This window comes from Mobula hypostoma, chromosome 4 (genome assembly GCF_963921235.1).
Source record: "Mobula hypostoma chromosome 4, sMobHyp1.1, whole genome shotgun sequence".
Classification (NCBI taxonomy): Eukaryota; Metazoa; Chordata; class Chondrichthyes; order Myliobatiformes; family Myliobatidae; genus Mobula; species Mobula hypostoma.
The window spans coordinates 854,493-880,207 of NC_086100.1; the positions used below are offsets into that span (position 1 = coordinate 854,493).

Here is a 25,715-nt window from a genome sequence, read left to right on the forward strand (position 1 = left end):
CAGAAATCGCACAGATTGTCATTCTGAGCTGCTGTGAGTTAAGCAATGTCCCTCTGCATTAAAGGGAATGAAGTGGTGGCTCCACTACCCCACCCCTCCCCAACCCTTCCTTGCCTGAGTGTCCCTTCCAACTACTTCCAATGTCACCATCCAGATTCATTACATTCTCCCTTAAACAGATTGTCCAGTCTCTTTCCACTTCTTCCCTTCTCTGCAATGTAAAAATTCATTTCGACCTTTTCTGTTAGTAACTTTTCTTAGAAGTCTGTGAAGATTTAGCATGTCATCTAAAACTTTGACAAACCTCTATAGATTGTGGTGGAGAGTATATTGACTGGTTGTATCACAGCCTGGTATGGAAACACTAATATCCTTGATCAGAAAAGCCTACAAAAAGTAGTAGATACAACCCAGTCCATTACAGGTACAGCCCTTCCCACTACTGAGCACATCTACATGGAGCACTATTGCAAGAAAGCACCACCCATTATCAAGGAATCCCTCCATCCACGCCATGCTCTCTTCCCACTGCTCCCATCAAGAAGGAGGTACAGGAGCCTCAGACCCGCAGACCCGCACCACCAGGTTCAGGAGCAGTTATCAAGCTTCTGAACCAGAGAGAATAACTTCACTCAGCTTCATTCAACCCAACATTGTACTGTTCGCATGACCTATGGTCTCACATTCAAGGACTCTTCATCTCAGACTCTCAATGTTTATTGCTTATTTATTATTATTATTATTATTATTATTATTATTTTTGTATTTGACTGCTTGTTATCTTTTGCACCTTGTCTATTTGTCCGTCTTGTTAGGTGTGATCTTTCATTGATTCTATTGTGTTTCTAGTATTTACTGTGAATGCCTGCAGGAAAATGAATTCAGGGTTGTATGTGGTGACATATATGTACTTTGATAATAAATTTACTTTGCGGAATTTGAACTTTGAAAGTCTTTGACCTGAAACATTGACTATGTATCTCTCTGCCCAGAATCTGCCTGACCTGTGGAGTGCTTCCATTGTTCCCTGCATCTATTTCAGTTTATTATTAACACTGTGTTTGTAGTTGCCTGTTTAGGTATACAGTGGATTCTGGTAAATTGGGCCATTGGCTAATCAGGACAGCCACTTATTTGGCAAAACTCTTCCATTTATTAGGGACACAATGCCACTAAATTGGGATAGGAGACTGTTGCCGAACAGTTTCCAACTAGCATCAGTCCTATGTGTCTGTTAAACACTACACCGTACTTAAAGCAAACAGTTTTTAAATAGCATTAATTGAGTGCTTTTGTGTTCAAAAAGCAGGGATAGTTGGTGAGAAATAAGCAGTAAAACAATTCAGAACTGTTTCACTCATTGAAGTTTCCAGCAGTCAGGCTTGGAAGGCCAGAAGTGGCTGAGAGTGAAAATGAAACAGTTTCAGTACTTCAGCAAGTTAGGTTCTATGACGAATTTGAAGGTATCCTCAGTCATCTTGATTACTAAGTGGAAAATAAATATTTAGAGGACACAATCATCGGTAGCATTGTATTATCTACACTAGGTGTCTGCGCTGATTTTGTTCATTTAGTCAATCAAAAGAACATGCCGGCATACACTGGATGAATTTTTTCATCAATAACAGTTAGGATCTAATACACAGGTTTATAATACTGTAGTACTATTGGTGGTGTTCTAATTTGTTCTGTATTTCAGTTAAATACATAATTTGTTACTCAGTTAAATGGTCATTTGTCTTTTTTCTACCTTTTTAACTATTTCCATGAAACTTAGACTATTTAAGACAGCTGCTTAACTGGGCTAAAATGTACTGGTCTTGATCTTCCACAATTAACCAGAATGCACTGTAACGTCCTAAGCACCTGACTTACCTTTACAGGTCGGAATTCCACTGCTCCATTTCCCTGACTTCAGGCATTCAATCTGATAGGCTTCCACCTCATCCCCACCCTGAAACAAAGACCAAACAAAGGCTATCAATTTTTTTTTGCACAAGAGAGTGATGGGAGCCTGGGATGTGCCGGTGATAATAAACCGGATTCTGATTCTGATTCTGGAAGAATAAGCACATTGTGCAGGCAGAAGAGATTAATTTAGTTGGCCATTTGATTCCTAATTTATTTTGTTCGGCAAACTTTGTGGGCTGAAGGGCCTGTTCCTGTTCTATATTCTAAATCAAATGTGCCAGGAATGGGCCCCCCAACTAGTCAAATAAATTGTCATCACCCGGGGGAATCAGCACTGACAGCTGCTCTGTGCTGAGTGTTACTTCACGAAGGCTAACAATTATTGCTGCCTGTGATCAAGTAATCTGTTGAAAACACAAGAGATTCTGCAGGTACTGGAAATCCAGAGTAACACACTTAAAATGCTGGAGGAACTCAGCAGGTCAGGCGGCATCAATAGAAATGAAAAGACAGCTACTTTTGAGCTGAGACCCTTCACAGATTATCTACACTGGCAGCAAACAGGATTCAGATGCCATTCGTTTCTAAAGCATCATCTGCAGTCTATTAAATCTCAGCTCTCATCCACAGTCCTTGTTCACTCATTAAACCAGCAGCCTCAACAAGTTGCTCCTTGCTTTGTTGCCTGTTGTATTTAGTTTCTGCTCTCTTGTTTCGTGGCCCTTCAGGGCTTGTTATTTTGCAGTCTGCTATTAAAGTTATCGCTCACTGCTGCTCTGCTTTTGGGTCAAAACTCCTCTATTATGTGTACAAATTAGGCTAAAGATCTGTTTGTGCTGTTCCTCAAACACTCCCTGTTCAACACCAGGGAACTACAGGCCGGTAAGCCTGACTTCAGTTGTAAGGAAGTTACATGAGGAAGCACCTATTGCCAGCTGGATAGTCAAACCCTGACCAGGAATAGTCAACAAGGTTTTGTGCAAGGGAGGCCATATCTGACTAATCTTTTGGAGTTTTCCAGGGAGGTAACTAAACGGATAAATGATGTTAGGTCAATGGATGTTGTCTACATTAACTTTAGTAAGGCATTTGACAAGCTCCTGTATGGCAGGCTGAGCTGGAAGATTAGGTTACCTGGGATTCAAGGGGAGCCTGCGAGGAGGATTCAGAACTATCTCAACGTTAGGGAGCAGAGGGTAATGGGGTGAAAGGTGATTCTCCAGCTGGGGGCCTGAGACCAGTGGAGGGCCCCAGGGGTAAGTGAGATCTCGGTTATTCATTACTGATGTAAATGATTTGGATAAGAATGTACATGGAATGATTAACAAGCTTGATGTTATGTTCAGGCAGATCGGGCTCATCAGCCTTGGTCGGCAGCTCATCCGGGAGAAGGAAACTCTGATCTCAAACCTCTGCTACCTCATGGCTATACCCATTCATGGGGAAGGCTTCAAGGAAAAATCTAGAGGAGTAACTCCGAGGAAAAATCTGGAGCTGGAGTCCCTGAGGCAAGCCTTTGTTGAGTTCAACGCTGACTGGAAACTCCTGTGATGCCACTGGTTCTAAACTGTATTGGTCTCTGCTGTTCCTTTGGACTCATCAGCTGTGGGGAGAGGTGGAGCCTGTTGCGTAAGCCACATCTTACAATCCATATTGTACTGTCCTGGCTTGTGCATCAATTATGGCAGCTAGAAAGCAACATCCATGGTCGACCCCAACCATCAGAGGCCTCACAAAATTACCAAATTAGGGGTCTTGATGACAATGAAACAGGTTTCAATGAATTGCAAAGAGATCTTGATCGGTTAGGGAGATGGGCCGAGGAATGGCAAATAGATTTCAACTTGGATTAGATTAGATTATGAAGGCACACAGTCCTCTTTTATTGTCATTTAGTAATGCATGCTTTAAGAAATGATACAATATTCCTCCGGTGTGATATCACAAAACACAGGACAGACCAAGACTGAAAAAACTAACAAAACCACATAATTATAACATATAGTTACAACAGTGCAACAATACCATAACTTGATGAAAAACAGTCCATGGCACAGTAAAAAGTTCAAAGTCTCTCAAATGTCCCACATCTCACGCAGACGGGAGAAGGAAGAAAAACTCTCCCTGCCATGCCCGACCACAGTCCAACTCTGAGTCGTCCGAAAACTTTGAGCCTCCGATCAGCTCTCCGACACTGAGTACTGAGCAACATCTCTATCCGAGTGATTCAACCTCAATCTCGGTCGCCAACAGCAGGCAAAGCCGGGGATTTTGAGGCCTTCCCTCCGGAAGATTCACGATCGCGCAGTAACGACAGCAGCGAACGGGCGTTTCAGAAATTTCTCCAGATGTTCCTCTGTGCTTTCACGTCTGTCTCCATCAAATCAGAATTGTCCACGGCCCCTATTTAGCGGATACGATATCATTTTTCACCGGAGGGCTGTGCACGCGCAGCGTGCTGCACTCTCTCCTCCCGCTGAGCGGATCAGTGTGAAGTGATGCATTTTTGACATTTAAACCTTGATAGGAACTACACAGTGAATGGCAGGGCACTGACTAGTGTTGTGGAACGGAGGAACCTAAGAGTGAAAGCACACAGTTCATTGAAAGCGGCTGTGCAAGTAGACAGGCTGGTGAAGGAGGCATTTAGCATGCTGGCCTTCATCAGTCAGGGCAATGAGTTTACGAGTAGGGGCAACAGGAAATCTGCAGATGCTGGAAATCCGAGCAACACACACAAAATGCTGGAGAAACTCAGTAGGCCGGGCAACATCGATGGAAAAAAGTACAGTCGACGTTTCGGGCTGAAACCCTTACAGAAGGAGTAGCAGCATTATGTTGAAGTTATACAAGTCGTTGGTGAGACAGCACTGTGTAGAGATTTGGTTGTCCTGTTATAGAAAAGGTATTGTCAAACTGGAGAGGGTGCAGGAAAGATTTATGAGGATGCTGCCTAAAATAGAGGGTCTGGGTTTAGGAAGAGTTGCCCATGCTAGATCTTTATTCCATGGAGTGCAGGAGAATGAGGGATGACCTCATAGAAGTTTATAAAATCATGAGGGGTATGCATGAGTCATCGTCTTTTCCCCAAGGTGGGGAAGTCTAAAATTAGAGGAGAGATTTAGAAGAGACTGAGAGGTAACTTCTTTACACAGAGGGTAGTGAGTACCTGGAATGGCCATAGGAAGTGTAGCCCCCCCGGCAAGCCTCAGGGTCACTCAACTCGCTGTCGTCTAGGGAAACAGCCCTCGGCCCCGCCAAACAGGGTAATTAATTTGCGTGGATGCTGTGTGATGTACCCCACCCCGCCAAATAACAGACAATACACCATATACGATTAAATGAATTACAGTTTATAGATATTACTGGAACTATATAGTTAATAGAGATAAAATATAAAAGGAAAATAAAAGGCGCCAATCTTATCAAAGTTCAATCTCTGCGTGCACAAACAGTTGGAGCTTTAGTAACGATCCTCTCTTCACCATTCGATCCCCTCTGACCACCTTGACCCGTCGCCTGGGACCAACCACGGTGGTCGACCAGCCGCTCCACACGAGTCTGTCTGCATCTCCTTTCCTCGCCGAAAACCCTGGACCTCGGACTCCTGCTCGGGGTCCGACTCCGTTAACTGGTTCACAGCACCTTGTCCATCCTCTTTCTCTCTCGCACCTTCTGCTCAAAAACCCGCGCATCACAATAACTTACAGACACACTAGAAAGAATAACATCTATCCCAATTGGTTTGGTCGCTCTGTTATCAATAATATAACCCAAACAAGCTGCTAGCGAGAGAACTTTCTCAGTATTTAACATAACAAAGAAGCCATTTCAATTATAATATAACAAAGAAGCCATTTTAATTAGCCTACGCAGTAACATAAAAGAAGAAACCCCTTACAGAAGTAATCAAAGTGGGTACAATTGCAATATTTGAGGCGTTTGGATCGGTGAATGGAGGGGAGGGGCTTGGAGAGTTATGGGCCGAGCACAGGCAATCGGTATTGTGGTCAGCATGGAACCATTGGGCTGAAGGACCTGTCTCTGTGTTGTGTTGCTCTGTCACTCTCTGCCAGTGTGGGTCAGATGCAGAATAAAGAATAATGCAGGCTTTCAACCCAGAACATCGACAATTCTTTCCACCCACATGGATGATTGGGGAGTTTTGTAATCCATCAAAAGGCAACTAAAAAAGCTAAAAGAAAGGAAAAGATGAAATATGAGGGCAGACTAGCTAATAACATAAAGCAGGATATCAAAAGATTTTTCAATTGTATGAAGAGTAAAAGGGAGGTGACAGTTGATATTGGACCACTGGAGAATGATGCTGGAGAGGTAGTAATGAGCCTCTCATGGAATTGGACCAGCCCATGATTGAATGGTGGAGAAGACTCAATGGGCTGAATGGCCTACTTCTGCTCCTATATCTTATGGTCTTATAGTAATGGAGGACAAAAAAATGGCAGATGAACTCACTGGGTACTTTCCATCAGCCTTCACTGTGGAAGACACCAGCAGTGTGCCAGAAGTCCATGAGTGTCAGGGAGCAGGAGTGAGTGCAATTGCTATAACAAAGGAAAATGCGCTAGGCAAACTCAAAGGTGGATAAGTCACCTGGACCAGAGGACTACATCGCTGAGTCCTGAGAGAGGTTGCTGAAAGGAGGATGGATGCATTGGTCATGATCTTTCAAGATTCATTGATTCTGGCATGGTCCCACAGGATTATTAAGGATGAAGTTTCGAGGTACTTGGAGACTAATGTTAAAATAAGTCAAAGTCAGCATGGTGTCTGTAAAGGGAAATCTTGCCTGACTTCGAGGAAGTAACAAGCAGGTTGGACAAAAGACAGGCATTGGATGTCATTTACTAATTTTCAGAAGGCGCTTGATAAGGTACCACACATGAGGCTGCTTAACAATATAAAATCCTATGGCATGGCATGAAAGATACTGGCATGGATAGTGGAATGGCTGACAGGCAGGAGGCAGCAAGTGGGAATAAATGGGGCCTTTTCAGGTTGGCTGCTGGTGACTAGTAGTGTTGCTCAGAAGTCATTACTGAAACCACTACCCCTGATGGCTTTGTGGCAAAGTTTTCGAATGATACAAAGATAGGTGGATGGGTAGGTGGTGCTGAGGAAGCAACGCGTTCCAGCAGGACTTAGACAAATTGGAAGAATGGGCAAAAAAGTGGCAGATGGAATACAGTGTTGGGAAATGTATGATAATGCATTTTGGTAAAAGGAACAATAGTGCAGACTATCATTTAAATGGGGAGAAGGTTCAAACATCAGAGATGCAGAGGGACTTAGGAGTCCTCGTGCAGGACTCCCAGAAGGTTAATTTACAGGTTGAGTCTGTAGTAAAGGCAAATGCAATCTTGGCATTTATCTTAAGGTGAATAGAAAAAGCAAGGAGATAATGCTGAGCCTTTATACGACACTAGGCAGGCTGCACTTAAGAGTACTGTGAACAGTTTTGGGCCCCATATCTTAAAAAGGATGCATTGTCAATGGATAGAGTCCAGAGGAGGTTCTCGAAGATGATTCTGGGAACGAATGGGTTAACATGTAAGGAGCATTTGGCAGCTTTGGGCCTGTACTCACAGGCTATGTTCCCTCTAAGCTGTGCGTGTGTGCGCACGCACACACGTTTTTCAACCAGCGCACAAGGGAAATTAATGTGCGCACAAAAGGTTAGTTACCTAAAATAATATAGTAATTAATAAGTATACTTATTGAAAATAATCTTTTAGCTAACTGTTTTTGTTAACTAGTTAGTCGGTTTTCAAATACTAGAATACATGTCACTAATTTATGTCACCTCACCTTTCCTGTTCCGGTTTGTACAGCTGCATCACGGCGGCAGCCATATTTGGCAAACAGTGTTCATATCATGAAGTTTACAAAGATCTGCTTCAAATCCTGTAGATAGTTTACTAAGTTTTTATTTTAAAAAATATTTATTCACTATGTCGAATTGAAAAGAAGCAAAGGGCGTGAAGCGCAAAAGAACTGCAAATTTGTTTAAAGTTGAATGGCTTAACAAAATAGTAGAAACTGCTACACGGAAAGCTCATGAGGCCATGAACGTTCAGCTACGAGAAATATTTATGTATGATTCGGAAACTGGAGTTATCTGTTTGTATTGTCATGATGCAAAAGTTGCTGGAGAATTTGCTAGTGGAAAGAAGTGGGATGATACTTGGAAACTTCACTTTTTGAAGCGTCATTTGGCAAGTAAATCGCAAGTCTGCTGTTGACTTTTATAAATAGTCTTTGTGTTCATTTAGAATAAAGGTTTCCTGAGGATGAGGTACAAGAATGGTCAGCTTTTGATTTCTCCGCAATTGCAGATTGTGACTTCACATTTGGCGATGAACAAGTTAATGCCTTATGTCTAAAATATCATGATTTTCTAGCTGAAAATACTGTAATTATTAAGGATCCGGCCCGAATACTGGGTCAAAGGGCCTCTGCTAGTAGCTCTGGATCATGACAGTCTTTAATTTCTGTTTTCTTTCACCTGGCCATGTGGGTTCTGGTCCAGCCCCTTTCCTTTTTGGACTTCCTCCAATTACCTGCTTGTCTCCTCATTTGCACCCACCTGTTTCTAATTTTCACTCATTACCCTGCCCATTTAAACCCCGCCTTGACTAGCATTCTCTGCCAGTTCATCCCAGTTCTGACCTGTGTCGTTCTAGCCTGTCATTGCGGCTTCTGCCAACCGATTTTGCCTGATTCTGTGTTTTGGATTTTGCCCGTTCTTGGACCTGATTTTTGCTTGTGCGCTCTGGATTGTCTGCCCTCGCCTGACTGCCTTTCCTGGTTAAGACCTCTGCCTGCCATTTCGGATTCGTGCCTGCCTTCTGTTTTTGAAAGACTGTTGCCTTTGTACTCCTTAATAAATCCTGGTGAAAAAGTATTCATTTTCTGCACTTGAGTCCCACCGAAACCCGACAGTAATAGTTAGACAGTTTAATGATTTCAAATTTTCTGTGCAAGAAAAAATTAGATCTAATCTGATTTCAAACTTTGCTCAAATGGTGGCATTCGTACTTCAAAATGAACAGTTTTGCAACCTTGCACAGTTGATGGACATTGGGGGAACCTTTCTTGCGTCTAGTGCGGACTGTGAACCAGGTTTTAGCCTAATGAATCAACTCAAAAACAACCTCAGAAGCTGTTTAGGTGAATGTCATTTGGATATGTTAATGAGAATCAAAAGCTAACAATTGGATGGAAGTTCTATTAGTCTAGATAGAGATTACAAAGAATGGGTAAATGCCAAAGACAGCAGAGAGAAAAAATAACTCAGTGATTTAAATATGTATGTTATTTTGTTGTTATTCTGTGCAGTTTTATGTCAAATATTTTGTAAACCTACAATAACTGTGCTATGTGTTCATTCAGTGTGCACATACTTTTGTCACAGGAAAAAAATTTGCACAACACAAGATTTTTGCGCACACTGACTACTAAAAATTAGAGGGAACATTGCTCACTGGAATTTAGGAGAATGCAGGGGGATCTCAGTGAATCTACCAAATATTGAAAGGACCAGATAGGGTGGATGTGGAGAGGATGTTATCTATGGTGGGGGTATCCAGAACTAGAGGGCACAGCCTCAAAATTGAGGAGCAACCCTTTAGAACAGAGGCAAGAAGTAATTTTTTTTTAGCCAGTGAGTAGTAAATCTGTGCAATGCTCTGCCACAGACTGCGGTGGAGGCTAAGTCCATGCATATGTTTAAGGTGGAAGTTGATCGTTTCCTGATTGGTTAGGGCATCAAAGGATATAGCGAGAAGGCAGATGTATGGGGTTGAGTGGGATCCAGGATCAGCCATGATGGAATGGTGGAGCAGAATTAATGGGCTGAATAGCTTAATTCTGCTCCTATGTCTTGCGATCTGATGGACTTCCCCTTCCTGAAGTCCACGATCAATTCCTTGGTTTTACCGACTGAGTCTAAGATTATTGTTGCAACACCACTGAACCAGCTGACCTATCTCACTTCTGTACACCGGGGCAGACATGCTGGAATGGCAGAGCAGGTTCGATGGGCTGAATGGCCTAATTCTGCTCCTACAACTTACGGTCTTATGGTCCTGTGGAATATGTGAAAGTAGGGAGACTGCCAATGTCCCTGATGAGAGGTGCCTCCAGCTGCAGCTTCTAACCGGAGTTTAGAGAGGTTACACCCAAGGTGCAAGACACAGGAAACTGAGTGGCAGTCAGAAAGGGGAAAGGGGTAAAACAACCAGTGAAAAGTACCCCTCTGGTCATCCCCCTCAACAACAGTATACCACTTTGGATACTGTTGGGTGGGTGGGAATGGCCTAACAGAGGAAAGTCACAACCGATGGGTCTCTGGCACTAAATCTGGCTCTGTGACTCCAAAGGGAAAGGGGAGAGAAGAGGCGTGCTATAGTGCTAGGGGATTCATCAGTTAGGGTAATAGACAGGTGGTTTAGTGGGCGAGGTGGTAAGTTGCCTTGGTGCCAGGGTCCGGGATATTTTTGCATCAGTCTCCACTGTGGAAGACACATGCAGTATGGTAGAAGTTCCAGGTGTCAGTGATCATGAAGTGTGTGAAGTTGCCACAACTAGAGAGAAGTTCATGGGAAACTAAAAAGTCTGACAGGAGATAAGTCACATGTATGGATGGTCCATACACCAGTGTTCTGAACAGGTGGGTCATGAGATTCTGGAGGCATTAGTAATGATCTTTTAAGAACCACTAGATTCTGGAATGGTTACAGAGGACTGCAAAATTGCAAATGTCACTCCAGTCTTCAAGATAGCAAGATGTGAGAGAGGAAGACGAAAGGAAATTATAGGCCTGCTAGACCTCAGTGTTTGAGAAGATATTGGAGTCTATTCGTAAGGTTGAGGTCTCAGGGTACTTGGAGCCACATGACAAAATAGGCTGTTGGCTGCATGGATTCCTCAAGTGAAAATCTTGCCTGACAAATCTGTTGGAATTCTCTGAAGAAATGACAAAGAGGATAGACAAGAGAATTGGTTGATGTTGGATACTTGGATTTTCAGAAGGGCCTTGACAAGGTGCCTCACATGAGGTTGCTTAACAAGCTACAAGCCCATGGTATTACTGGAAAGATTCTAGCATGGTAGGAGGCAAAGTGTGGGAGTAATTGATGCTTTTTTGCAAAGTTTACAGACGATACAAAGATGGGAGGAGGAGTAGGTAGTTTTGAGGAAGTAGACAGGCTACAGAAAGACTTAGACAGATTAAGACAGTGGTCCCCAACCTCCAGGCCGTGGACCGATACATTGCCGCGAAGCATGCAGGGGTGCAGCAGTGGCCGGAACGCACCCAGCACATCTTTAAGAAAAAAGACGAAGTAAACAAGCTAATTAATTAGGTGCCGCCCAGCACTTAAATGTCGGCTCAAATCAGAGGCAATTGCCAAATGCGTCGCCTCTGATCTGGCCCGACATTTACGTGCCGGGTGGCACCTAATTAATTAGCTTGTTTATTTCGGCTTTTTTCTTAAAGACGTGCTGGGTGTATTCCGGCCACCACTGCACTGCTGCATTCTTCGCAGCAATGTATCAGTCCGCGGCCTGGAGACTGGGGACCACTGGATTAGGAGAATGGGGAAACAAACAGCAGATGGAATACACTGCTGGGAAGTGTATGGTCATGCACTTTGGTAGGAGAAATTAAAGGGTTGACTACTTTTAAATGGAGAGAAAGTACAAAAAAAACTGAGGCATGAAGGGACTCAGCAGGAATCCCTGAATGTTAATTTGCAGGTTGAGTCTGTAGTGAGGAAGGCAAATGTGATGTTAGCATTCAGTTCAAGCAGACTAAAATATAAAAGGAAGGATATAATGTTGAGACTTTGTAAGGTACTGGTGAGGCCTCACTTGCAATATTCTATGCAGTTTTGAGCCCCTTATCTCAGAAAGAATGTGCTGAAACTGGACAGAGTTCAGTGGAGGTTCATGAAAATTATTTATGCATTGAATCACATGTCATATGAAGAGTGTTTGATGGCTCCGGGCCTGTATTCCCTGGAATTCAGAAGAATGAGGGGTGACCTCATTGAAACCTACTGAATAGTGAAATGCCTTGATAGAGTGAATGTGGAGAAGATGTTTTCTATGATGGGTGAGTCTTAGACAGGAGGACAAAGCCTCAGAATAGAGGGCATCCTTTTAGAATGGAGAAAAGGAGGCATTTCTTCAGCCAGAGAGTGGTGAATCTGTGCAATTCTTTGCCACAGGCAGCTGTGAAGGCCTAGTCTTTAGGTATATTTAATGCAGAGGTTAAGACCATAAGACATAGGAGCAGAATAAGGCAATTTGGTCCATTGAGTCTGGTCTGCCATTCAATCTGGCTAATCCTTTTTTCCCCTCCTCAGTCCCACCCCCTAGCCTTGTCCCCATAACCTTTGATGCTGTGTCCAATCAAGAACCTATCAAGCTCTACCTTAAATAGATCCCCTGGCCTCCATAGCTGCCTGTGGCAACAAATTCACTACCCTCTGGCTGAAGAAATTTCTCCAAATCTCAGTTTTAAATGCCTTTATCCTAAGGCATTAGCCTCTTGTCCTAGACTCCCCCACCATGCAAAACATCCTTACCAGATCTAATCTTTATAGGCCTTTCAACAGTCAAAAGGTTTCAATGAGATCCTCCTCATCTTTCTAAATTCCAGCTAGTACAGACCCAGAGCCATCAAATGTTCCTCATATGATAACCCTTTCATTCCCGGAATCATCCTTGTGAACCTCCTCTGAACCCTCTCCAATGCCAGCAGATATTTTCCTAGATGAGGCGCCCAAAACTTGATAGGTTCTTGACTGGTCGAGGCATGAAGGTATATGGGGAGAAGGCAGGAGATTGGGGCTGAGAAGAAAATTGTATAAGCCACGATGAAATGGCAGAGCAGACTAGATGGGCCAAATGGCCTAATTCTGCTCCTACCTCCTATGTTGTTATGGTTTTCTGCCAAAGGTGTACTTGGAAAATGAGAGGACCACAAAAATGAAATTTTGAGAGAGAAAGCTTGTAAGTGCCTGTCAGAATAAAATGTTAAAATAATAAGTGTAGGGAACCTTAGGTTTCAAGCGATATTGAGCCCCTGGTTAAGAGCAAAAAGGAGGTGCATAGCAGGTGTAGGCAAACAGGTACAAGTGATGTGCTTATGGAGTACAAGAAATACAAGAGAACACTTAAGAAATAAATCAGGGAGACTAAACAACGGCATGAAGTTGCTCCAGCAGACAAAGAGAAGGAGAATCCTCAGGGATTCTATAGATAAGTTAATAGAAAAAGAACTGCAAGGAACGATATTGGTTCTCTGTAAGACCTGATCCATGTATGGAGTCAAAACAGAAGTGGGAAAACTTTGCACCTGTAGGCAAAGCAGTTTCAACTTCATGGACCCTGCTTGTTACTTCCTTAAAGAATTCTAACAGATTTGTCAGGGAAGATTTCCCTGGACAGAAACCATACTGACTTTGATTTATTTTATCATTAGACTTCCAAGTTTTCCGAAACTTCATCCTTAATAACAGGCTCCAACACTATCCCAACCACTGAGGTTAGCCTTACCGGCTTATAATTTCCTTTCTTTTGCCTTCCTCCCTTCTTAAAGAGTGAAGTGACATTTGCAATCTTCCAGTCCTCCGGGACCATGCCAGAATCAAGTGATTCTTGAAAGATCATGACCAATATTTCCATTATCTCTTCAGCAATCTCTCTCAGGACTCTGGTATGTAGTCCATTTGGCACAGGTGACTTACCTACCTTAAAACTTTTGAGTTTGCCTAGCACTTTTTTCTTTGTAATAGTAATTGCACTCACCCCTGCTCCCTGACACTCATGAACCTCTGGCACACTGATAGTGTCCTCCACAGTGAAGACTGATGCAAAGTGCCCACTAAGTTCATCTACTATCTCTTTGTCACCCGTTACTACCTCACCAGCATAAATTTTCAGTGGTACAATATCAATTCTCACCTCCCTTTTACTCTTCATATAACTGAAAAAATTTAGTATCCTGCTTTATATTTCCTATCATATATATTATCAACTAGTTTGCCCTCATATTTCATCTTTTCCCTTCTTATAGTTTTTTTTTGTTGCCTTTTGTTGAATTTTAAAAGCTTCCGAATCATCCAACTTCGTGCTCACTTTTGCTACCTTTCCTTGGCTTTTATGCAGTCCTTAACTTCTCTTGTCAGCCACGGTTGACTACCCCTGCCATTTGAGTACAATTTTTTCTTTGGGACATATCTATCCTGTGCCTTATGAACTATTCCCAGAAACTTCAGCCATTTCTGTTCTGCTGTCATCCCTACCAGTATCCTCCTCCAATCCACCTGGGCAAGATCCTCCCTCATGCCTCTGTAATTCCCTTTATTCCTTTGTGCTACTGATGTGTCTTATGCTTCTCCCTCTCCAAATGCAACATGAATTCACTCATATTATGATCACTGTCTCCTAGGGGTTCCTTTACATTAAGCTCCGTATGAAGAGCTGGGTTATTACACAACACCCAATCTAAGACAGCCTTTTTCTGAGTAGGCTGAAGCACAAGCTGCATTAAAAAGCAATCTCGTAGGCACTCAACAAATTTCCTCTTTTGTGAGCGGGTACCAACCTGATTTCTCAATCCCCTGGCATATTGAAGACCCCATCACAATTGTGACATTATCTTTTACATGGCTTTTCCAGCTCCCTTTGCAATCTCAACCCCACATCTTGGCAGCTACTTGAAGGCTTACATATGATTCCCATAATGGTATTTATACCCTTGCAGTTTCTTAATTCTACCCACAAAGATTCAACATTCTCTGACCCTATGAAGCCTCTTTCTAAAGATGTAGTATAGTTTCATAGTCATATTTTTTTGATCCCGGGGAAAATTCCATCTCTTACCAACAGAGCCACACCACAGCCTATGCCTTCCTGTCTGTCCTTTCGATACAAAGTATATCCTTTGATGTTAAACTCCCAACTATGGCCTTCTTTCAGCCATGACTCAGTGATGTTCAGTCATATTTTAGGTTTCTAGGAGACATTTCATAAGATACCACAAACGCTTCTGGAAACTAAAAGTTTGCGGTTTAGAAAGCAATCTATTAGAAAATAAATCTAATATCAAATCTGGCTGCATTGTGTGGTATAGAAGCAGCAAGGCATCAGACTGCAAGACTCTACAGAGGACAGTAAAACTGTCAAGAGGATCATTGGGATGTCCTCCCCCCACCCTCCCCCGACAACCTCCTTTGTGACATTTACAGGGAGCGTTGTAGATGAAGTGGCCGAAGCATTGTTGCGGATCCCTATCACAATCTCTTTCACCCAGTCATCAGGAAGGAGGTACAGGAACATTAGAACTCAGACTTCCAGAGTGGGTAACAGCTTCTTCCCTCAGGCTGTGAGACTAATGAATACCCTGCCACCACCAAGGTCTTGTCACTCGCAGCTGTTTACTGTTTACCTATGCTGTGTGGTATATGTATTTTGAATTATATTTTATAAACTTATTTATGTTTATATTTTATGTGCTGTGAGTGATATATGTTTTATGGGTGCACTGTTGTCTGGAGGAACATTGCTTCATTTGTTTGTTTATATGTAGTCAGATGACAATAACCGAACTTGAACTTGATAAGATCAGGAGACATAGAAACCACAGAAAAACTACAGCACAGAAACAGGCCTTTTGGCCCTTCTTGGCTATGCTGAACCATTTTCTGCCTAGTCCCACCGACCTGCACACGGACCATATCCCTCCGTACATCTCCCATCCATGTATCTGTCCAATTTATTCTTGAATGTTAAAAAAGAACCTGCATTTACCACCTCGTCTGGCAGCTCATTCCGTACTCCCACCACTCCCTGTGTGAAGAAGCCCCCCCTAATGTTCCCTTTAAACTTTTCCCCCCTCACCCTTAACCCATGTCGTCTGGTTTTTTTCTCCCCTTGCCTCAGTGGAAAAAGCCTGCTTGCATTCACTCTATCTATACCCATCATAATTTTATATACCTCTATCAAATCTCCCCTCATTCTTCTATGCTCCAGGGAATAAAGTCCTAACCTATTCAACCTTTCTCTGTAACTGAGTTTCTCAAGTCCCGGCAACATCCTTGTAAACCTTCTCTGCACGCTTTCAACCTTATTTATACCCTTCCTGTAATTTGTTGACCAAAACTGAACACAATACTCCAGATTTGGCCTCACCAATGCTTTATACAACCTCATCATAACATTCCAGCTCTTATACTCAATACTTTGATTAATAAAGGCCAATGTACCAAAAGCTCTCTTTACAACCCTATCTACCTGTGATGCCACTTTTAGGGAATTTTGTATCTGTATTCCCAGATCCCTCTGTTCTACTGCACTCCTCAGTGCCTTACCATTAACCCTGTATGTTCTACATTGGTTTGTCCTTTCAAGGTGCAATACCTCACACTTGTCTGTATTAAACTCTATCTGCCATTTTTCAGCCCATTTTCCCAGCTGGTCCAAGTCCCTCTGCAGGCCCTGAAAACCTTCCTCACTGTCTACTACACCTCCAATCTTTGTATCATCAGCAAATTTGTTGATCCAATTTACCACATTATCATCCAGATCATTGATATAGATGACAATTAACAATGGACCCAGCACTGATCCCTGTGGCACACCACTAGTCCCAGGCTTCCACTCGGATAAGCAATTCTCTACTACCACTCTTTGGCTTCTTCCATTGAGCCAACGTCAAATCCAATTTACCACCTCTCCATGTATACCTAGCGACTGAATTTTCCTAACTAACCTCCCATACAGGACCTTGTCAAAGGCCTTACTGAAGTCCATGTAGACAATACCCACTGCCTTCCCTTCATCCACTTTCCTGGTAACCTCCTCGAAAAACTCCAATAGATTGGTCAAACATGACCTACCACGCACAAAGCCATGTTGACTCTCCCTAATAAGTCCCTGTCTATCCAAATGCTTGTAGATTCTGTCTCTTAGTACTCCCTCCAATAACTTACCTACAACCGACGTTAAACTTACCGGCCTATAATTTCCCAGATTACCTTTCGATCCTTTTTTAAACAACGGAACAACATGAGCCACTCTCCAATCCTCTGGCACCTCACCTGTAGACAGCGACATTTTAAATATTTCTGCCAGGGCCCCTGCAATTTCAACACTAGTCTCCTTCAAGGTCTGAGGGAACACCGTGTCAGGTCCCGGGGATTTATCCACTTTAATTTTCTTCAAGACATCAAGCACCTCCTCCTTTTCAATCTGTATAGTTTCCATGATCTCATTACTTGTTTCCCTTAATTCCATAGACTTCATGCCAGTTTCCTTAGTAAATACAGATGCAAAAAACCTATTTAAGATCTCCCCTATTTCTTTTGGTTCCGCACATAGCCGACCACTCTGATCTTCAAGAGGACCAATTTTATCCCTTACAATCCTTTTGCTCTTAATATACCTGTAAAAGCTCTTTGGATTATACATAGGAGCAGAATTAGGCAATTCAGCCCATTGAGACTGCTCGGCCATTCCATCATGGCTGATTTCAAAGGTCATAGTAAAATTTATTATCCCAGTATATACATGTCACCACATACAACCCTGAAATTCTTTTTGTGCAGACATATTTAGCAAATCTATGAAACAGTAACTGTAAGCACAATCTGTAAATTATAAACATCAGGAACCGTAAATTACAAACAAAATAGTAATAAATAATGAGCATGAAATAACAAGATAAAAGAGCCCTTAAATGAATGTAGTTATCCCCTTTTGTCCAAGAGCCTGATGGTTGAGGGGTAGTAACTGTTCTTGCACAGGTGCGAGTTCTGAGGCACCTGTACCTTCTACTTGCACCTGTACCTTCTACTTGATGGTAGCAGTGAGAAAAGAGAATGTCCCGGGTGGTGAGGATCTTTGATGATGGATGCTGCTTTTCTATGGCAACGTTTCATGTAGATGTGCTCAATCTTTGGGAGGGTTTTACCAGAGATGTACTGGGCTGAATCCACTACTGCTCAAAGGCATTGCTGTTCCCATTCCAGGCCGTGATACGGCCAGTCAGCACACTTTCCACCAGACATCTATAAAAGTTTGCCAAGGTTTCTGATGATATGCCGAGTCTCCACAGATTCCTGAGGAAATAGAGGTGCTGTTGTGCTTTCCTCACAGTTATATTTATGATGGGTTCAGGACAGGTCCTCTGAGATTGTGACACCCAGGAATTTAAAGTTACTGACTTCCATGTCCTGAAGTCTACCATTAGCTCCTTGGTCTTATTGACATCGAGTGAGAAGTTGTTGTTATTACACCACTCAGCCAAATTTTCAATCTCCCTCCTGTGTGCTGATCCATCACCAACTTTAATACAGCCCACAACAATGGTGTCATTAATAAACTTGTATATGATTTTGGAGCTGTACTTAGCCACAAAGTGATAGGTATAGGGCTAAGTACACATCCCCACTGTGTTCCTGTGTTGTTGGAGATTGTGGGCGAGATGTTTTTGACAATCCGAACTGACTGGGGTCTACAAGTGATGAAATCCAGGATCCAATTACACAAGGTGGGTATTGAGGCCGAGGTCTTGGAGTTTACTGATCAGCTTTAAGGGGATGATGATGTTAAATGCCAACCTGTTATCGATAAAAAGCATCCTGATGTATCCATCTTTGCTGTCCAAGTATTCCAGGGTTGTGTGAAGAGCCAACAAGACAGCATCTGCTGTAAACCTGTTGCTTCAGTAGGCGAATTGGAGCAGATCCAAAATGCCACACAGGGACTGATGTGCTTCAACGCCAGCCTCTCAAAACACATCATTACTGTGGAGGTAAATGCCACTGATAATCATTTAGACAGATTAGCACACTCTTCTTGGGCTCTGGTATGATTGAACCCTGCTTGAAGAAGGTGGGTAACACACTCTGCTGGAGCGAGAGGTTGAAAATATCCATGAATACACCAGCCATTTGCGGCACGGTTCTTCAGTACTCAGCCAGGTACTCCATCTGGACCAGGTTCATTCTTGGATTCACTCTCTTGAAGGCACCCTGCATTTATTATCCCTCTCAACCCCATTCTCCTGCCTTCTCTCCGGAACCTTTGACATCCTGACTAATCAAGAACCTATTAACTTTCGCTTTAAATATACCCAATGACTTGGCTGCCACAGCCGTCTATGGCAATGAATTCCACAGATTTACTGCCATCTGGCTAAAGAAATTCCTCTTCATCTTTGTTCTAAAAGGACGTTCATCTGTTCTGAGGTTGTACCCTCTAGTCCTAGTCTCCCCTACATCTAATAGATAGAACATAGAATAGTACAGCACAGTACAGGCCCTTTGGCCCACAATATTGTGCCGACCCTCAAACCCTGCCTCCTATATAACCCCCCACCTTAAATTCCTCCATATACCTGTCTAGTAGTCTCTTAAACTTTACTAGTGTATCTGCCTCCACCACTGACTCAGGCAGTGCATTCCATGCTCCAACCACTCTCAGAGTAAAAAAACCTTCCTGGGAATGGGAGGGTTGTCTTCTGAGAGATAGTTGAACAGACCACTGGGATATCCACTGGAGTTTAGAGCAGGGAGAAAGGATTTGTTTGAAACATACAAAATCTGAGTGGTCTTTTCAAGGTGGATATGGAGAGGATGTTCCCTCTTATGGGAGAGTCTAAAATCAGGGGTTTCTGATAGAAAATAAAAGGTCATTTATTTCAAATAAGAAAAGCACTTTCCTCTAAGGTCCTGTTTTTGGAATTCTGTTCTAAAGAGCGGTGGAATCAATCTGAAATGACCGGGCATTGACTTTTGACTTCACAGAACAGGCCCTTCTGGCCCTCGAGCCCTGCCACCCAACAACCCCTGATTTAACCCTAGCCTAATCACGGGAGAATTTGCAGTGACCAATTAACCTAACTGGTATATCTTTGTACTGTACGAGGAAACCCACCCATCCAACTGGGAGGAAGTACAAAGACTTCTTACAGAGGAGGCCAAGGTTGATGACTAAGATTGAGATTGACAAACTCCAATGTCCCAAGTCATAGTAGTGTCACACTACCTGCTACACTACCGTGACATGAGCTGGGAACCCTCATTACTTCTCTTTCAGATGTCTCCTAGCAGTTAGACGTGGACCTACTTGCGACTATCTACTCACAGTTCTACCCATAGAGCCCTGTTTTAAAAGCCTTCCAGAATGACCCTCAATGCTGCAGTACTGGCTTGTTTTATCTGTGTAGTATTACCCACTCTTCTCCTCCATCTGTCCTGTCACATTGAACAGCAATAGACCCTTCGGCCCAGAAAGTAATGCCAAACCAAATAAATTAGTAATCACATGGCAAACCATCTCTTCTGCCTACACGATGTCCATATTCTTCCATTTACTTCACATCCATGTGCCTATCTAAACATCTCTTCAAAGTCTCAAATGTATCTGCCTCTCCCACCACCACAGACAATGCATTCCAGGCATCCACCGCTCTCTGCAGAAAAGAACTTGCCCCTCTCATCGACTTTAAAATTAACCTGTTTCTCAAGTCCTCCAGTTTTAGACATTTCAACCCTGGGAAAATATATTGTCTGTCTACTACTACAGCTATGCCTCTCATAATCTTATAAACCTCTACCAGATCTCCTCTCAGATCCACTGCTCCAGAGAAAACAACCAAAGGTTGTCCAACCTCCATTAAGGTACATGCCCTCTAATCCAGCCAGCATCCTGGTAAACCTCAGCAAAGCCTCGACATCCTTCCTATAATAGGGTGACTAGAACTGTATGTAATATTCCATATGAGGCCTAACTAGAGTTTTATTAAATGGTAACATAACTTCAAACTTTTGAACTCAGATCAGTGGTAGACAGGAGTGATGGAGGCAGAAATGATAAACGTCTCCCCAGCTTCTACTATCACTGCAGGAAACTGAGTGGAGAGATGAGGGCCGAATATGCCAACTTCACTTGTTGCCAACATTGGACCTCTAGGACCGCCTCAATCTTAGATAATAGATGACAGCAACGGTAAGGTTTTTAAAGTGTAAAACTTACAAACATCATAACACCATAAGACATTGGAGCAGAATTAGGTCATTTGGCCCATCGAGTCTGCTCCACCATTCAATCATGGCTGATCCTTTTTTTCCCTTCCTCAACCCATTCCTCGGCCTTCCCCCCGTAACCTTTGATGCCATGTCCAATCGAGAACAAACTCTGCCTTAAATACACCAACGACCTGGCCCTCACAGGTGCATGTAGTAACAAATCCCACAAATTCACCACTCTCTTGCTATAGAAATTTCTCCACACCTCTGTTTTAAATGGATGCCACTCTTATCCTAAGGCTGTGCCTGCTTTTCCTAGACTCCCCCACCATGGGAAACATCCTTTCCACATCCAGGGCCACAGCCATCGAATGCTCCTTCAATATTATTCCACAGGTTTCCACAGGAGTTCTGTGTTAGTATGCTACTTTTTGGATAGATGTATTCCAAAAAGGAGATTGTAAATCTGTGGAATGCTGTGCCACAGACTACGGTGGAGGCCAAGTCATATACTTAAGGTGGAAGTTGATTATTTCCTGATCAGACAGGGTATCAAAAGATATGGCAAGAAGGCAGGTTTATGGGATTGAGTGGGATCCAGGAACAGACATGATGGAATGGTGGAGCTGACTCGATAGGCTGAATGGCCTAATTCTACTCCTATGTTTTATGTTCTCTGTCTAGGCCTTTCAACATTCAAAAGGTTTCAAAGAGCTCACCATTCATCCTTCTAAGTTCCAGCGAGTACAGACCCAGCGCCATCAAACATTCCTTGTATGATAACCCTTTCACTCCTGGAATCATCCTTGTGACCCTCGTCTGAACCCTCTCTGAAGCCGGCACATCTTCTCTTCTATGAGGAGCCCAAAACTGTTCACAATAATCAAGGTGAGGCCTCACCAGTGTCTTCTGAAGCATCAGAATAACGTTCCTGCTCTTGTATTCAAGACCTCCTGAAAAGAATGCTAACATTGCATTTGCCTTCCTCACCACTGATTCAACCTTCAAGTTAACCTTTAGGTTGTTTTGCACAAGGCCTCCCAAGTCCCTTTGCATCTCAGACTTTTGGATTTTCTCCCCATTTAGAAAATAGTCTGCACATTTATTTACCAAAGTGCATTCATGCATTTTCCAACATAGTATTTCATTTGCCACTTTCTTGCCCATTCTCCCAATCTGTCCTTCTGCATCCTACTCATTTCCTCCACACTACCTGCCCCTCTACCAAAACGTGGCAACAAAGCCATCTATTCCATCACTCAAATCATTGATATACAGCATAAAAAAGGAAGTGGTCCCAACACTGACCCCCGTGGAACACCACTAGTCACTGGCAGCCAACCAGAAAAGGATCCTTTTATTCCTACGATTTGCTGCTTCCTACCAATCAGCAAATGCTCAAACCATGCCAGTAACCTTCCTGTAATACCTTGGTAAGCAACCTCAGTGTGGCACCTTCTGGAAGTCCAAATATACAACAGCCACTGCATCTCCTTTATCTATCCTACTTGTAATCTCCTCAAAGAATTCAAACAGGCAGGATTTTTCCTTGATGGGAATGAAAGGGTTATCATAAGAGGAATGTTTGATCGCTCTGGGTTTGTCCTCACAGAAATTTAGAAGGATGAGTGGGGATCTCACTGAAACCTTTTGAATATTGAAAGGCCTAGACAGAGTAGATGGAAAGGATGTTTCCTAAGGTGGGGGAATCTAGGACAAGAGGGCACAGCCTCAGGATAGAGAGGCGTCCATTTAAGACAGAGGTGTGGTGTCACAGTCCCGATCGTTAATTCTCTATTTTCTCCTAATTTCCTTTGATTGTGCCACGGTTCCAACTGTTAATTTCCCATTTGCTCCTAAATCTCTTTGATGACGGCACACCTGGTTTCCATCAGGACCTGCAGCATAAGAACCCCGGCGTTACAACCACTAGTTGCCAGATCGTTGGTTTTGCCGTGTGGTAATTAACAGTTCCCGGCCGCTTAGGAATGTATGTTCTGTCTTGCTCCAGTATCGAGAATTACCTGTGAAACTCCATCTCTTCGTGTCAAGATCAATTTTCTAAGCTCAATTCCAGTTCAGAGGTTTACCTGTGAACCCAGCCTCTCCATGCCAGGATAAATCATCTATAGTTTTACTTCTGTGTAACCCTGTCTCTCTGTACTAAGAAGAGCTTTGTCCGCCGTTTCTTTCTCTACGCTCCGAGTCAAGATAAATTCTGTCCATCTCCTGCCTACCATCGTTTCCACGGATGCTGCCAGACCTGCTGAGTTCCTCCAGCGTGTTGTGAGTGTTGCTTTGACTGCAGCATCTGCAGATTATTTTGGGTTTGCTCTCCCTCCTGTTTGCAATTCATGTCTGCATCCTAACCAAATTCCGTGCCTGTGTCCTGCACTTGGGTCCGCCTCATTCATTGCAACATGTGGATACGTTTCTTTAGCCAAAGGTGGTGAATTTGTGGAATTTATTACCACAGGCAGCTGTGGAGGCCAGGTCATTGGGTGTATTTAAGGCAGAGATCGACAGGTTTTTGATTGGATACAGCATGAAAGGTTACAGAGAGAAGGCCAGGGAGTGGTGCCGAGGAGGGAATAAAAAAGGATCAGCCTTTAAGTAGCTGGAGAGATAGCGGAGGCATTATCGATGATCTTTCAGTAATCAATAGATTGTACTGTATGACTGGAAAATTGCAAATGTTACTCCGCTATTTAAGAAGGGTGGGAGGCAGCAGAAAGGAAACTATAGACCTGTTAGCCTGTCATCAGTAGTTGGGAAGTTGTTGGAATTGATTGTTAGAGCTGAGGTTATGGAGTACCTGGAGGCACATGACAAGATAGGCCAAAGCCAGCATAGTTTCCTGAAAGGAAAATCCTGCCTGACAATTGAGGAAATTACAAGCAGGGTAGACAAAGGAGATGCAGTAGACGTGATGTACTTGGATCTTCAGAAGGCCTTTGACAAGGTGTCGCACATGAGGCTGCTTAGCAAGATAAGAATTAGATGGAATTACAGGGAAGTTATGAGCATGGGTGGAGCATTGGCTGGTCAGCAGAAAACAGAGACTGGGAATAAAGGGATCGTATTCTGGCTGGCTGGAAGTTACCAGTGAAGTTCCACAAGGGTCGGTGTTGGGACCACTGCTTTCTATGATGTATGTCAATGATTTGGACTATGGTATTAATGGATTTGTGGCTAAATTTGCCAACGATACAAAGATAGGTGGAGGAGTGGGTAGTGTTGAGGAAACAGAGAGCCTGCACAGAGACTTAGATAGTTTAGGGGAATGGGCAAAGAAGTGGCAAATGAAATACATTATTGGAAAGTGTACAGTCATGCACTTTGATGGAAGAAATAAATGGACAGACTATTATTTGGATGGGGAGAGAATTCAAAATGCAGAGATGCAATGGGACTTGGGAGTCCTTGTGCAAGATACCCTGAAGGGTAACCTCCAGGTTGAGTCGGTTGTGAAGAAGGCGAATGCAATGTTGGCATTCATTTCTGGAGGTCTAGAATATAACAGCAGGGATGTGATGTTGAGACTCTATAAGGCATTCGTGAGACCACACTTGGAGTACTGTGTGCAGCTTTGGACTCCTTATTTTAGAAAGGATATACTGACATCGCAGAGGGTTCAGAGAAGATTCACGAGAATGATTCCAGGAATGAAAGGATTACCATATGAGGAACGTCTGGCAGCTCTCGGGCTGTATTCCCTGGAGTTCAGGAGAATGAGGGGGATCTCATAGAAATATTCTGAATGTTGAAAAGCCTGAACAGATTAGATATAGCAAAGTTATTTCCCCTGGTAGGGGATTGAAGGACGTCCTTTTAGAACTGAGATGCAGAGAAATTACTTTAGTTAGAGAGTGGTAAATCTGTGGAATTTGTTGCCACGAGCGGCTGTGGAGGGCAAGTCATTGTGTGTATTTGAGGCAAAGACAGATAGGTTCTTGATTAGCCAGGGCATCAAAGGTATGCAGGGGAGTGGGGATGACTGGAAGAATTGGATCAGCCATGATTGAATGGCAGAGCAGACTCAATGGGTCAAATGGCTTAATTCTGCTCCTGTTTCTTATGGTCTGATGGTCTCAGACAATTTACCTCACCCAAGCCACATGTTGCCCAAGCCTGATGAGCCAAGGCCAATCTAAAGACTGGCACACTCAAAGAATGACTGCTCTGCTTGCACTTGTATTATTTTTATTGGCCCTTTCTAATGAATCCCTCTTGCTGATTGGTTGCTCCTCAACTCTGAGAAGCTGCCACGAAACTCTGTCTTTAGAATCACGATCATCATCCTGATTAAAAAGTAATTAGAACATAGCACATAGAAAACGGAACATAGCAACTTATAGCACATTACAGGCTCTTCGGCCCACAATATTATGCCGACCATGTAACCTACTCTGGAAACTTCATAGAATTTCCCTAGCACATAGCCCTCTATTTTCCTAAGCTCCATGTACCTATCTAAGAGGCTCTTAAAAGACCCTGTTGTATCCATTTCCATCACCGCCACCGGTAGTGCATTCCACACACACACCACTCTCTGTGTGAAAAGCTTACCCCTGGCATCTCCCCTGTATCAATTTCCAAGCACCTTAAAACTATGCCCTTTTGTGTTAGCCAATTCAGCCCTGGGAAAAAGCCTCTGACTATCTACACGATCAATGCCTCTCATTATTTTATACACCTCTATCGGGTCACCTCTCATCCTCTGTCACTCCAAGGAGAAAA

The 25,715-nt window shown here is 43.2% G+C and overlaps 1 protein-coding gene across 2 annotated transcripts in view; it reads right to left on the reverse strand.

Moving 5' to 3' along the window:
* mynn (myoneurin) overlaps positions 1-25,715 on the reverse strand; it is a 467,776-nt gene that overhangs the window by 324,482 nt on the left and 117,579 nt on the right. For both annotated transcript variants that reach the window (XM_063045225.1, XM_063045221.1), the window contains exon 8: positions 1,876-1,954. In XM_063045225.1, coding sequence (XP_062901295.1) covers positions 1,876-1,954 — 79 coding nt within the window. The remainder of the gene's footprint in view (positions 1-1,875; positions 1,955-25,715) is intronic.